This window comes from Rhamphochromis sp. 'chilingali' (genome assembly GCF_963969265.1).
Source record: "Rhamphochromis sp. 'chilingali' genome assembly, chromosome: 9".
Lineage (NCBI taxonomy): Eukaryota > Metazoa > Chordata > Actinopteri > Cichliformes > Cichlidae > Rhamphochromis > Rhamphochromis sp. 'chilingali'.
In genome coordinates this window covers 24,439,494-24,453,937 of record NC_137936.1, presented here as the reverse complement: position 1 = coordinate 24,453,937, position 14,444 = coordinate 24,439,494, and the positions used below count along the sequence as shown (strand labels likewise).

The following is a 14,444-nucleotide window of genomic DNA, read 5'->3' as shown; positions in this document are numbered from 1 at the left end:
CATTTGGAATCTATATAAAGTCTAAGAGTTCTTGAAATTATGTTAAAGCAAGTTTTAAATTGATACCTTTTTAGAACCAGCCCGCATTTCAACAGGTTTTAGAGCTAAATTTCCACGTAGGCGGGGTAATTTCTTTGGAAAGAAAATGACCAAATTCACAGGTCGAATGGTTTTAGGAGTGAACGTCACAAATTTTCACGGGACACAAATATACGCTTAAAAAACTCAGGCTTCTGGATCAGTGACAAGCTCTGCTCTTTAAAATTATCTTATATGTGTTAGTATAAAGAAATAATTTGGCTTTAGTTTACTTTTGTGTTTTATGGGAACATTTAAGTGGAAATCACTGGCAAATATTTTCTGTATTTGTCAAAGTTCTATACTGAGATGTGTCCCAGCTGTAGCAGCTGTGACATTTTCCTAATATCTCCTACAATTTTCAGAAACTTTTTCATGTGTCTATTAACTTTTTGTACTCTGAAAAAAGATTCTGAATGTAGAAAAATATGTGGAGCTGGTTTGACTTGTGATATTTCTTTGAAAACAACTTTTTTAAAATTTAAATTTGATATGTATTTGCTAAGATATGCTGCAAAGTGCCTCATATCTATCATATCTCCTTTTCACAATAATAAAGAATTCTCTGGTTTAGCAAAGCCACACTTCTGATAAAATTTGTATACAAATCTGTTTTTAACATTTGAGCCAAATTTTATAAACTTTGTGGTAATTTGAGTCCTTTTACTTCTGTAACTAGTAATTATGTGGTACTATGTTGTCTTTTCAGTCCATAGTTTGGTAAATCCATTAGGATGTACGGTGCCATCTATAAAAGTCATGCTCCTGTCCCCCCACCTCTGTACTTCAGTGTTGAGACAATATGGTAGTCCTGGCGAGCTTTGTGCCAAACATCCTGATGCCAAATATATTTATGTTGGTCAAGATCACGAGGAGCTCACTGAACAATGATTATCCAGTCATCAATTATATGTTGATGTTCTATAGCTAAATTGAATCTTGCAGTTTTGTGCTGAATAGCAAACAAGCGTCAGATGCCATCCGCTGAGACTGACATTGTGCAATGTCCTTAACATTGTCCACACTGTCACAGAAACACTGACTTCCATTGATAATCCCTGTGCCAAGTCTGAAGCGCTTTCCCTTCTCATATTCACCTCTGCTGTCTGTGGTGTGATCTTAGTAGGACTACCATTGCGGCTCTGATTAGTGTTATGAATCAATTTATATTCCCAATTTCCCAAGACTTTTTATTTCCCAATTTGTCCTGCAACTGTGTTTTCACATAGTTTTAGTTGGCCACCTCTGCTCTTGTAGCCTTTTTAAAGTTTCATCAGACTTTTTATTTCCCCTGGCAGCTCTTTCCATACTTTTGAATAAAGAAATAAATGAGGAAGTTTAAATGTTCATGGGTTATTTTATAAGAGTGTTCTCAGTTGCACTCAGTTTTGTTTCAGTGATCATGCACACACGTGCACACGTGCACACTCACTTTGTTGCATGTGTTTCTACAGTAAGACTTTTATTTTCATTCCCTCTAAATGAGGTTTTTTAGTGGTCATAAGAGGAAATTGTGTACTTGTAACTTTAGAAATAATGCAATAATTTAGAGAGAATACAGCCTTGAATAATTTGACATTTAATTGAATAACCTTAACCATAATACTTTTTTATGGTTGTGGTTAGATTATGCTTTTCTTGCATTAACAGTTTTATCATTTTTTGATGAACCAAACTGAGATTTTTCTTATTTTTCATGGTACTCTATGCAGTACGGAAGAGGATTAGGGCCACTGGAAAAACAATCTGAGAAAAAAGTCAGAATTCTGACTTTTTTTTCAGAATTCAGGAAAAGAAGAAAAAAAAAGACGTGCCCACTTTTTTCCCCCAGTGTCCCTAATCCTCTTCCGTAATGCAGCCCTGTGAAACACAGAGTAGTCTATGTTTCAGTAGATCCACCTTTAGCACCGATAACTCAAAGTAATCTTTTTCCGTTTGACTTTATCAGTCTCTTCCATTATTGAGGAGGAATTTTGGCCCACTCTTCCTCTTAATAACACTGCTTCAGTTCATTTACATTTGTAACCATTCATTTATGGGCAGAGTTGTTCAGGTCTCACAGCAGCATTTCAATCAGGTTGAGGTCTGGACTTTGACTGTGTCATTGCAACATCTTGATTCATTCTGCTGTAGATTTGCTGCTGTGCTTGGGATCATTATCCAGTTGTATGACCAAGTTGGGGCCAAGATTTTGCTGTAGGACAGATGGCCTCACATTTAGAGTACTGGCATACGGACAGCAAGGTGCCCACGACCTGTGGCAAACAGCAAGCCCAAATGATCTTGACAACTGTGTTTGGCAGCTGATATGTTGCATTGTTGCATTTTGTTCTCACCATGCATGGTGCTGTGCATTATGGTCAAGACATATATGTTGAGTTTTAGATATATAGAAGACTACAACAGAACAGTCACTGCTGTATTTAGGTATAAACATGATAAAGTCACGAGACAAAACAATAGGGTCTTGTTGTGTTTACTGTAAATTCAGTGATCCCATGCTTTGTGGTTGTTCATGAACAAACATAATGACTGTAGTTTCACTCACCGTGAGAGGCTCAACATTTTGAGCTCTACATGTTTACGTTTCTAAGTTTGATTTATTTTTGCTTGTTTGCGATTGCTTTTCGTGTGATGGCCAACACTAATCATAACTTGTATCACAAAGTGTATTTCAATTTGAAAATAGCATTCACACAACATTTTCTCCTCTGAATTTACCTCACTGGAAATAATTGCTGTCAAAGGCCAGTGTTGCAACAGGAAGTGTTTACATCAGGGGTTTTTAGGCTAGGGGATTGAGGCTACGTTAAGGGACGTGGTATCATTGAGCAAATACTGACTCACCAGATAACATGGTGCAAGGTATCAGTAATGTTAGGTATTTTTTCTTTTTAATTTAAAATCCAGATTTAGATCTTCTTCTTTTTTTAATTGATGAAAGGTATTCATAAATTTGAAGAGCTCAGTACCCGATTGTATTGTGAAGCAGCACGCAGTGTCCTCTCAAGTTTCTTTCCTAGCTTCAGTGGCATTGTATCAATGACACTCTTTAATTGTACACTATGAATAGCCACAGCAGTGATCTTCTGGCAGAGAGGACACTGTGAACACAATTGAGCTGATCTACCCTGGTCACAGCGGAAACTACTAACAACACACCATTGTCTGTCTAAGTTCTCACTGAAGTATAGAAGAGTATTTATTTCTGTTAAAAAGTCCGAGGCAAATTTTAAAGAGCTATTAATTACAGGCTTGCTAATGATAAATGACAAATACTCTGACATTCTCTTCTGACTGTAACTGTGAATACAGCATCCCCCACACTGATGCTACTGTTAAACTGTATAATTATAGTAGCCTCATAATAGCTGCTTTGGAAAGCGCTTTCTCTGTTATTTGAAGCATTTTGTTGTGAGTGATCTGGCATCTCGTTTAATCATACTCATGTTTATATTCATCATCAAGGCCACAGTGTCATTGTGTGGGGATGTCAGCAGTAGCACTAAAAATCGAGGGATCTGGAATATAAAAGACAAGAGCAAATACGGTGATAAAAAAAAGTACTCTGACTGTGGACTTTGCCTTAGTGATCCTGACTTGTTTGCTTTGCTCCATTCTGAAGTTCTGGAAAGCAGAACATGCATCGTCATATTTCATCCTCACATTTCATTATTTGCAGTTCAGTGTATGGACTGCAGAAACTTCTGAAAAAGAACAAATGAGGTCAGATCCTGTTGTCAGGCATGTTGAACGTCACTCTGTTGACTCTGAGTCATTCCTGTGCTGTACAGATGTATTCTGGATAGAAAAATTTGATAACGTCATGAACACAACATTTTGTTCCAATTTCTAAAAAAGAAAATTAGGCAAAAACAAATGACTTGTTTGTGGCTTGTAAAGTTTAGCTTTCAGTGATGTGGCACAGACAAAGGCAGCCCCACAGCATATTTCTAGGCCCTCTCTGAAAAGAAGGATTGTATATAAGGGTTTCTTCAGGTCCACCCTTTTCAAGTTTAACAAACTTGCAGAGATGTATATAAGGATATTTTTCACATGGACTAATCAAAAGTCTATGAACTTTTAGAGAAAGCTTGTGTTTCCACAAGCATTAAAAAGTAGCTGATTGTCTACAACAGGCTGGCTGAAACCACATGTCTTGAGGGCCATTAAGCATGTTAAGTGTACATTGTCTTTATGAAATGGTTTATCCAAAACAAATAAGGCCTCTTGTCTGATATGTTATCTGACTCATGTTCTTTCCACCTCTGCCCTAGATATTCAAGTCACTCATAAGAACTGCTTTAATCGAACGCATACACCAAACAGAGCTTGAATTATGGAGCCTTCTCAATCAGAGATGAACATATTATCAAACGGGAAAAGTCATGACCTCGGCGATGATGTGGGTGTGCCATTGAAAACAATGCTAGATGAGGATCAGTGAGTATTCTTTCCTTATGAATGGCTGCCTTTGTTTAATACAGCTTGAAGCAAGTATTTTTTACGCTTTCCTTTTCGTCTTTCTCTAGTTATACTTGTGTGAAAGCCACAATCTCATAAATCCAATTAACCAATATTCTTTTAAATTCAAATGTCACTGCTAAAGCTAAAAGCAGATGTTTGATTTGTTTTTGCTTACTGTTGCCACTATGATAATTCTCCATTAACATTGAAAATGATGAACAAGATAACAGATGTGGTGAACCACATAAAGTATAACTTCATAAATAATATTTGCTTTTTTAAATGCATGTTTACCTTGTTTTTGTGCTCGCCTCAACTGGTGGATCCTTATACAGAAATGGCACTCAAACAGTCAGGTATGTTTGCAGAGATTTACGTCAAGGGTTTTCAGCTACATATTTGCTCATTACGTCACCTTCAAAGCACATGATTTGCTAGAGTCTGCAGACGATGTTTGCTCACTTTCTCAGTGGTGGATGGAAATGCCATCAATTAACACCTGCAAATCTGGCCTCTAGATATGAAGAGCCTGATGATGGACTGGAGAACGAGGAATTTTTGCCCAACGAAGGCGGAAAGAAACCCATACGTTTCACAGATGTAAGTGAGAAACCCAACAATTATAGCTATATAACATAGGTAACAACGTTAGGTTTTATCTTAAATTGGCATTTAATGTATACTCTGTTTTTTATTTATTTATTTATATTGCATTTACAGTTTGAAGGAAAGACGTCTTTTGGCATGTCGGTCTTCAACTTGGGCAATGCTATTATGGGTAGTGGAATCCTGGGTTTAGCTTATGCCATGGCCAACACTGGGATACTCCTTTTTTGGTGAGTAAATGAGTTTTAAAACAAATATTGTCTTAAACATTCCTTTTGGAGGAGGATACTTGTTCACCTTTTATCATTAATTAGATTGATACAATCATTATTTCAAGCCTCGTACAATAGCTTTTACTGTATGGGGACAGTCTATTCTTGCACTGTCAAAAGAAAAGACTATATCTATCAGCATATAGAAAGTTCTGTAGCAGGTAGTTTCAGTGCCTCCCTTATGGATGGATCTACATATTTTACACTGGATGTCTTTTCTGGCACAATTCTCCCATTAATACTCCCAAATGGGAGCAGACTGGCTTGTGACCTCTTGAGGCTGGTTTTGTAACCCCTACTGGTCTCAACACAGGGATCTTTTGTATATTAAGGAAATGTGTTAACCAGTACACTATGGAGCTAGCATATGGAAAACTATTTTGAGACTAATTCTTAGAACTACGTTCTCATGGCAGTGCCAAGAAACCAGTGAAGACCTCAGGAAATATCTTCACCTAGGAAAGGAATTCTCACATGGATGTAGGGAATCACAGAGATCTTGGTATAAGGAGTCATCCTAAGCGATGCTGTCTGGCCCCACATTTATATTGAACAAACAAATGTATGACAGCTTCCCACCTGTCAGCAAAAAAAACAATTAGTCTTTTTCCAACAATTTTCTGACCTCAAGATTTGCTATTCTACTGATATGCAGTGATTAAAATGAAAGGAGGTAAACTAAGTTGTACTTCTCAAAGTAATCTGCCTTTTCAGTGCATTTATAAATAGTACTGATTTATTATATGTCTTAATGTCTTGCAACACATTATATGCCAAGATTGGTTCACTTTTATTTATTGCCTCTCTTAGGCCCCAAGCCTCCTTGCCACATAGGCCATAGAAAGGCCACAGCTCAGAATAACTGAACCGCCAGACCCCATAGAGGCATCCATACAGACAGCTGCTGTTAGACCATGACCCAGGTTTTCCTAGTCATATAGTTTATGTTTTGTTTTTTTTTTCTCTTTTTTTTCTCTTTTTTCTCTTTTTTTCTTTTTTTCTTCTTTCTCTTTTTTCTTTTCTTTTTTTATAAAACCAAAGCATGCGACAGGCTACACTCACATACATTTAATGGAGTAGAGCATTTTTCAGTGTTGTGAGAGAGAAAAGGATGCAGGTAATGTGTGTTTTAATTGCACAATTACTTTAGATACATGCTTGCTATTTGTTTTTTACTGCTACATTGTCACTTCCCCAGCTACTCAGTTACATTATCATCTCCCCATTAGTTTTGCATTATTTTTTTTATGATCACAGTGGGTTGTTTTTTTTTTTTTTTGTATTTCTGCTGTGTTTTTTTCAACTTCAACTTTTCGTGCTTTTACAGCATTTTTCTATTTCCTGGTGTTGTTAAGTTGCATTGCGTTTGACCTTTCAGGGCCACCGTACAGTCTCCACTGACTGTAGTTTATGTTTAAGTAGCTGCAAAGAAGTGAGACTGGAGCAGAAAATGGCCTCAGCATCTGGTGAAAGCAGGAAGTCAGTTTAGTTTATACAGAGTAGCTCTTGTACTGAAGGAACCTATAGCCTTATGGAATCTTCCTATTAGTACTTGCATTAGAACTGTATAATGTATGATTAGCACAAATATAGTTAGAATGTAATATTACATCAAGCCAAATTTAACACATACAGAAGAAAAAAGGAATAAATAAGTACAGCAAAATAAGTATGTTTATAGATGTCTGTATTATAACCACATTAATGCTAGAACAGGTGTTTCAGCCACTGAAACATCTATCCAGACTGAAAAAATACTACTGAAAATACATGATACTGCAAGGTTTATAGATCTGGCTGGAATAAGTATTTTAAACAGTTGCAATTAAAGTTGATATAAACACTTCACATATAAAGGCTAATTTACATCATGAAAAGCTGACAGATGTAACACTGCCTGTGTAGCTGGATTTAAGAAATAAGTGCTTAATCCTTCGGGATTCTGAAAGTTCAAGTTTTTAAAACATGTTTATTGCCATCTTGTGCCAGTAGAGAACGTGACATCATGTGGTAGGTTTTTTTGCGGTCAATAGACTTACATTAGTTTATGTTAGCTAACAAAACTAATAACTCAGGAGAAAATAAGGACATCCATCCACCCAGTCGCTTCCGCCTATCCTTTTCAGGGTCGCGGGGGGTGCTGGAGCCTAAAATAAGAACAGTAAAATAAAATGAAATATAAAAAACATCAGTTTTTCACTTTTGTCCTGCCCTTGGCTATATCAATGAGTTTTATGTTAAAAGTGAGGTAATGCTGTCCAGCTGTCACTCTCTGTCTCTAAAGCAGTAAGTGGTTCTTCATTGTTTGGTTAGCTTCACTCAAACTGGAAAATCCACCTGTTAGCCATAATGCTTGGATTTGTAAAGCACTTTATGAATGAGATTAGTATGGAGAGCGGGTTTGAGACAGGTGACAGGTGGTTTACCGAAATAAAAAACCTGGAGTCAGAAACGGATTTTTTCTTGTGTGGTCATATGTACTGTGCGGCACAATCAGCTGATGCAGTCAGTGCTAATTTATGACCACAAAATATCATGAATCAAAAAACAAATTTCAGGATAATAGTGGTATAGAAAATAACGAGTGTGTGACTTTTGTTTTTTGTCACAGGTTTCTTCTGACTGCGGTAGCAGCTCTGTCATGCTACTCTATTCATCTGATGCTCAAATCCTCAGGCATTGTGGGTAAGCATTGTGTCATTTCTCAGTGTTTTGAAAAGAAATGGTACAATTACATGTTGTAAAGTTCTCACATCGAAAATCCCCTGGAGATTGCTATTGTGGTTGCCATTAGAAAAGGACAGCTTATAAAGTTAAAAAGATCAAAAACCGCTTAATGTCAAAGAGTGCTTGACTGAAAAAAAGGTTATGTGAAAAAAAACTTTATCAACAAATAAAGTATTCATAATTTAAATGTATTTTTAAAAGTCAATTTTGTATAGAAGGATTTGATTTTCAGTCATCGCGACTTGTGTAATGCCCTGTCTCATTAAATAAAGACATTTTGTTTTGTTTTTTTATTCTGTAATTTGAGGTTTCGCTGAGTTAAAATTGTCTAGGCAAATTTTAAAACTAGAAAAAAAGTCATGTCAGCGTACTCTCTATTTATCTAAGTTGTGCAGTCATTTGTCAACCCCTCTGAAAGCGTCTCGTTGTGTTCCTTGGACAGAGATCATAGCAAATATAACTAAATTTGTGATTGTTTGTAATCTGCTTACAGGAATCCGAGCTTATGAACAGCTGGGGTACAGGGCCTTTGGCAATCTTGGAAAAATAGCTGCTGGCACAGCAATCACCCTGCAAAATATTGGAGGTGAGGAGACAGTGTAGGTTTGGAACATGTTCGCTCATGTGTTCTTCCACTGGCCTGAAGCTATAAACTGATTTCACTTCAATTCAATTCTGTTATATGCTTATTGCACCAAATCACTTCAAGGTGCCTTATACTGTACGGTAAAGACCCTATAACTATAGTCAAATAAGCCATTAGTATTACTTTGGCTTTTGGTCCTATTTATAAGTTTGGGATATGATAGAGTATTAACAATGAAGTAGCTGCTTATAAGTAGCTGTATTCCTTGTGATTTTGACATTAAAAAGATTTGCTCTTCTTACTGACCAGAGAGTTGTTGAGACAAACTAGGTCATACCTTCTTCCTTAAGCATGAACTACTCAACCCAGCTTCTTAAGAAAAAAGCCACAGTTTACCCTGTTGATTTCAGAATTGAAAATGGAGCTGCTTGATTACTAACAGACTCAAAAAGATAATGCTGCTTTCCTTTCTTCACTAACGATTAGCTTTGGTACTGATTGTAAGATTACATTTGATGATTACATTTAAAGCATTTCATGGCCTACAACAAAAAAACATTTCATCAAGTGAAACTGAAGCAGTCAGTCCTGTGAGTGTCATCGGGCAACAGTGGCGTTTCCTAAGACCAGAGTCAAGACATGAAAATTATCTGTGAAAGTCACCTTAGATTATCACAGTCATTGATGTTTTTTTGTTTTGTTTTTTTCACTCTTTCTTTAAACTTGACTTTAAAAATGTTCTCAAATGCATTTTTCAGCTCTATCTTGTACTTAATTATTTATTGTAGGAGAGCTTGATTATATGTTTTAGTGTGATGTGATTTAATGTGATTTTAATGTGCCTCGCAAAACTTCTTAAGCTCTAAATTAGTCCATAATTGAGATAAACCCATACTGATTTCATAACTAGTTTGCTGCTACTACGTGGTAAGATCTGGTACGATCTGTATCCAGATAACTGAAAAGGGGAAAATATGTTAATGCAAGCTGTAAACGCATAAGCATGTCACTGTGATCAGTCATACCACTCACTACCACTAACTTCACCTGCTTCTTCTAACCAAAACAGTTGCAGATATTACTCATAGGTATAACAATTGCACTGTAAAGAAGCTACATAGCATAATTGTCATTGGAAAACTGACCTTATTTTTCAACAAATACACATTTTTGCTTGAAAGGTAACAGAGTCTATCGTCCCAGCTCAGCTAAGTTATAATCTTAAACCTGTTTCAAAGCAATAAAGTTTTGGTGCCAACGATAAATACTGAAAGTAGTAAAAATTTGTAAAACATCCAATTTCCCAAAAGTACAAAGGACGCGACCACAGTGTCCACAGTAGTAGCGACGGCTGTGTCACCTATGTAAACATGATGTGATAAGTGTACTTGTGTCATTGTTTTTCTGATGTCTGTTTGGTTAGCGTGTGTACTTGCACTGTGGTTTACTTCACCACATGTTACATTTCCCCTGTCTTGTCTTGTTACAGCTATGTCCAGCTACCTTTACATTGTTAAATCCGAGTTACCGCTGGTCATCCAAGCTTTCCTGAAGGTTGAGCCCAACAGCGAGTGAGTCTTGTCATTTATGTCCTTTTCAGTACATGAGCACATGAGTCTTGCCTGTTGTTGACCCAGAGCTGAGACACTGTGTGCAGGGTCATGGGGCCTGGCCCAGTTTGCAGCATTTACTGAGTCAGTTGGTTTGGGGGTGTAATGAGAATGGGAGCCTGGAATTGGCTGAACAACAGGAAGGACATGAAGGAAGGGCATCTGATACTAAAGCACACAACATCAATCCTCACTACTGTCAGCTTGTAGAGGCAAGCACTGTCCACGTCAGAGTTATGCCAGAGACACGGTCTGCATAAGGCCACGGAGGACTGAAGTAGATTCCAGCTGTCTGTTTAAATCTAAAAAAACCTTGTGCTCAAAATGGATTGCAGCTATAATACTTATGTGCTGCAGCCTAGACGGTCTGAGGGCAGATATTCAATAGCTCAAGATACTCAACAGAATACTTTATTCAGTTCAATTTAGTTTTATTTATATAATGCCAACTAGCAGGATTACACATGTCAGGGCATAATGTGCAGACCTTCTGAGTTAAATGGGCTTGACACAAGATTTTCATCTAAGCATGGGGCTTGTTCCAATTGTTGCTCGTTTGTGTATTTTAGTGGAATTTTCCTCTTGCTTGGATAGACTCCAGCCGCCCCATGACCTTGTATTCAATAAGCAGAAGGGAATGAATGATGCATGGACTCATAATTACATAATTGTTCAAGTCGTAGGTGCTTCAAATATTTAAAGTCATAAAAAAAGACCTTCGGTTGTAAGGGGTCTTGCAACACATAGTGTGGCAATCCAGAATCCTGACCTCAACATTATTAAGTCTTAAGATTAAGATTAAAACCAACTGAGACAACCTAAACCAGGGGTAGGCAACCTTTCTGATGGTGAGTGCCATCTAAAATTTCCTCAGAAGTCAGTGTGCCATATGATTGCATTAGCAATAAATTTAATAACACTCTATATTAACAGCTACACAATATATAGAACCACTTTATAGAATGATATTAGTTTGCAGATGTTGGCAGGTATCAGCGAATAGTTATCAGCTGTTTTGAAACAAAAACTTTTTATCCATAACAAGAACTCCATAACAGCAAATGAACTGTACAACAGAAAATGCAAATGCTATTTATGGTCTCCTCACAACAATGATAACAAAAATAAACTAAGCCAATATGGCATGTCTGTTAATACAGAGACACACATGTTAGTGTGATCTCTGGCCTCCCACTCAGAGACAGAGGTCTCCGAGTGTCCAGCATTCAGACGGCTACCCGAGGACACTCATGTGAGAGAAAATCTGTTCACACAGATATGTAGAGCCAAATACTGTCAATAAGGCCTCTGCAATGTTCTGAAGACAGTTAAACTTGTCAGGTAGTGATGTCCAGCAGGTGAAAATGCAAGCTCCATGAACACGCACAGCTGTGGATTCCAGCTGCTTCGATGTTGCATTAACTGGCATTAACTCAGCCAGCTAATGCGAGACAAATCTAGCTGCTCATTAAAGATTTCTGGTTTGATCAGAAAATAAAACATTGGTCCATACACCTGAAAGTCCCAAAAACGCATTGTGAATTCTGTCTCGAGTCTACGGATGCATTCGTGTATTTCCCTGGTGCTGATGCTGAGTGGAAAGCTCCTGAAGCTTTTGAAGTGTCGGAATGTGGAAAGGTAACAACGTCCCTCTCACCGATAGGCTAAGTTATTTTTAGCCAATTACAAGTTGAATCTGGTAGTTGGGGTTGTTAGCTAAGATACTATCATTAAGAAGTGGCACAACTAATGTATCTATGTGAGTTGATTTCCGATGTGCATCGTTGACGTGGCCATTTATTTTTTAATGCACCTTCTCAGATTAATTCACTGCGTGTCGTGCCCAGGGCTGGATTGGGACAAAAAAACAGGCATTTTGACTAGAGACCGGCCCACCAGGTATTAAAGCTATAAAGACTTTGAATGAAAGCAAACACTGTGGTGACAGTGATGTACAGTCTTGTTGGTATATGTATGATTTCTATACATTTTACATCAGATAAAAACTTTGGTTGTAAGCTTCAGATAATTATTTAATAGCAGCCTGACATTTTAAAAGAGAATAAGAAAGTATTTCTTTGTGCCCCCCTTTCCCTGTTAATGCCCAACCTGGCCCTCCTGCCAAAACTTTGCCAGATCCACCCCTGCACAGTTACCAGCTGTCAGCTACATAAAAAAAAAGAATCCTGGTGTTATTTGTCACTCAGAAACAGTTCATAACTTCCCTTCAACTCATTCATGTCACCTAAAAGTTAAACCTGTTTCTCCATCACAGCTCTGATGATTCAGTAAGGACATCTCCTGGTTTCATCTTCATGTTTCCCTCTCATCACATAACCAAACCATATCATGACCAGCAGGTTTACAGCTGTGGCTCCAGCAAACATCAGCTGATACTAGAAATTAATATTAAATAAATTTTAACAACAGCTGATCAAGCTTAAACGTGCTGCTGTTGTTTAGCGCAACATCCGCTGGTTTCCTCTTTCTGGCGCAAAGTGGGAGATAAACAAACAAGAGAGAAAAGCCGATCAGCTGATCATTGATCAGTTTCATGATTAAAATAGCAACAGGAGAGGGAGGGGGAGAGAATGAGAGAAGAAGAGGCAACTCCAGCTTTGTGTCTTTTTCCATCCTAGCTGAAGTCCAGGACAAACTGCGTCCCTTCTCAGCTCAACACCAAACGCGTAATATTTTCTCTGAATACGGGACGATTCCGTCTTTTTACGGGAAGGTTGGCAACTCTACTAACTAACCTTATGAATAAAATAAAGTTCAACATCAGTAACATCATAGCACCCACCCAGCTGTATAGAAACTCCGTCATGCTAGCTAGTACGGAGTACGGGTTATTGTAACTGACTGTAAAAGGTCAGCACAACGAAAATAAACTAAACTTGGTTTATATCTGACCCAGATAGACTGCAGGTCATAACTTCTTAGCTGAAGTTCAGTTCACCTGACACTCGGACCGGCGGCTGCCTCGGGTCTCTCCTCCTGCCTCCCCTCTCCCTCATCCACCTGCTGGCCTCCACCACTTGTTAATTTTACTGAATCTGTGGAAGCTCCGCCATAGCCACCTCCAAACAACTGAGTTATTTTTACACACCGGCCAGCATCTGGCCAATCCACCACCTTTCATTGTTTATACCGTTACAAAAAAAAAGATAATCGGGCCACCGAGCAAATGCCTAGTACGCCCGATGGCCAGTCCAGCTATGGCCGTGCCATCAGTTAACCCTTAGGGTTGCTGACCCCTGACCTAAACCCACATGACAACAGCAGTTCTCTCGTAGTTCTCAACCTACTTGCCACCTACGTTAAACGCTTATAGCCAAATGAAATAGATGTATTGAGCTCTGTAACTGCTCTACATGTCTTGCACACACACACACACACACACACATAAATGACAGCAGCAGGTGGTGTAAAATGGGGTGCCAAATTCTGAGGCTGAGGATAGGTCAGCTCAGGGCCAGCCCTTTAGCAACGGAGGCACACTGTGTTCATGTCCACTCGATGAACCTTGTTGTCCAAATTCATGGCGTCACAGCAACTAAGAGGAATGAGGGGTGTGTAGTGGGTCTGCAGTTTTATTTATGACTAGTGGCTCTTGAATTAGAAAGCTATCGTGTGGTGGAGAGACAGCCAAGTGCCTTTCACTCTGCCTGAGTTTAAGTAGTTTGTGCCAGTGCTAAAGTAGATCTGAATTGGTTGGTGTTGTTTTATGTAGGGTATGGGAAAGTTTTTTTGGGCAAAATATAAAGGGTCCAGTGATGTCCATCATGTTCAAATGCAGAGAGGCTGAGACATTTGGAAACAGTAGCTACTTTGTTGATTTTTTCTGTCTGCCATTCGGTTCTATAAAAAAATCTGTTAATCCAACCTAGGGTTGTCACTCTATGAGAACAGTGAAAGTTAAATCAAAAACTAATTTTGAGGGAGAGAAAACCAAAACTGTTTGTATTGTCACTATTGTCACTGCTAATGCAACTTTGGAAGCTAAATGTTAAAATACTGCTAGTCAGACTAACACAGTCTACTTCCAAAGACTTCATTTGACTGAACTTGGATTTGAACTCTAGACTTGACTGGACA

General features: G+C 38.2%; 1 protein-coding gene across 2 annotated transcripts in view; it reads left to right on the top strand.

Moving 5' to 3' along the window:
• slc38a3b (solute carrier family 38 member 3b) overlaps positions 1 to 14,444 on the top strand; it is a 31,908-nt gene that overhangs the window by 5,908 nt on the left and 11,556 nt on the right. The window contains exons 2-8 of one of the 2 annotated variants that reach the window (XM_080891143.1): positions 4,356 to 4,521; positions 4,881 to 4,901; positions 5,064 to 5,145; positions 5,266 to 5,381; positions 8,035 to 8,108; positions 8,644 to 8,736; positions 10,226 to 10,307. In XM_080891143.1, the coding sequence (XP_080747269.1) occupies positions 4,418 to 4,521; positions 4,881 to 4,901; positions 5,064 to 5,145; positions 5,266 to 5,381; positions 8,035 to 8,108; positions 8,644 to 8,736; positions 10,226 to 10,307 (572 nt within the window). In that variant the 5' untranslated portion in view covers positions 4,356 to 4,417. The remainder of the gene's footprint in view (positions 1 to 4,355; positions 4,522 to 4,880; positions 4,902 to 5,063; positions 5,146 to 5,265; positions 5,382 to 8,034; positions 8,109 to 8,643; positions 8,737 to 10,225; positions 10,308 to 14,444) is intronic. The other variant, XM_080891144.1, reaches the window with a different exon arrangement.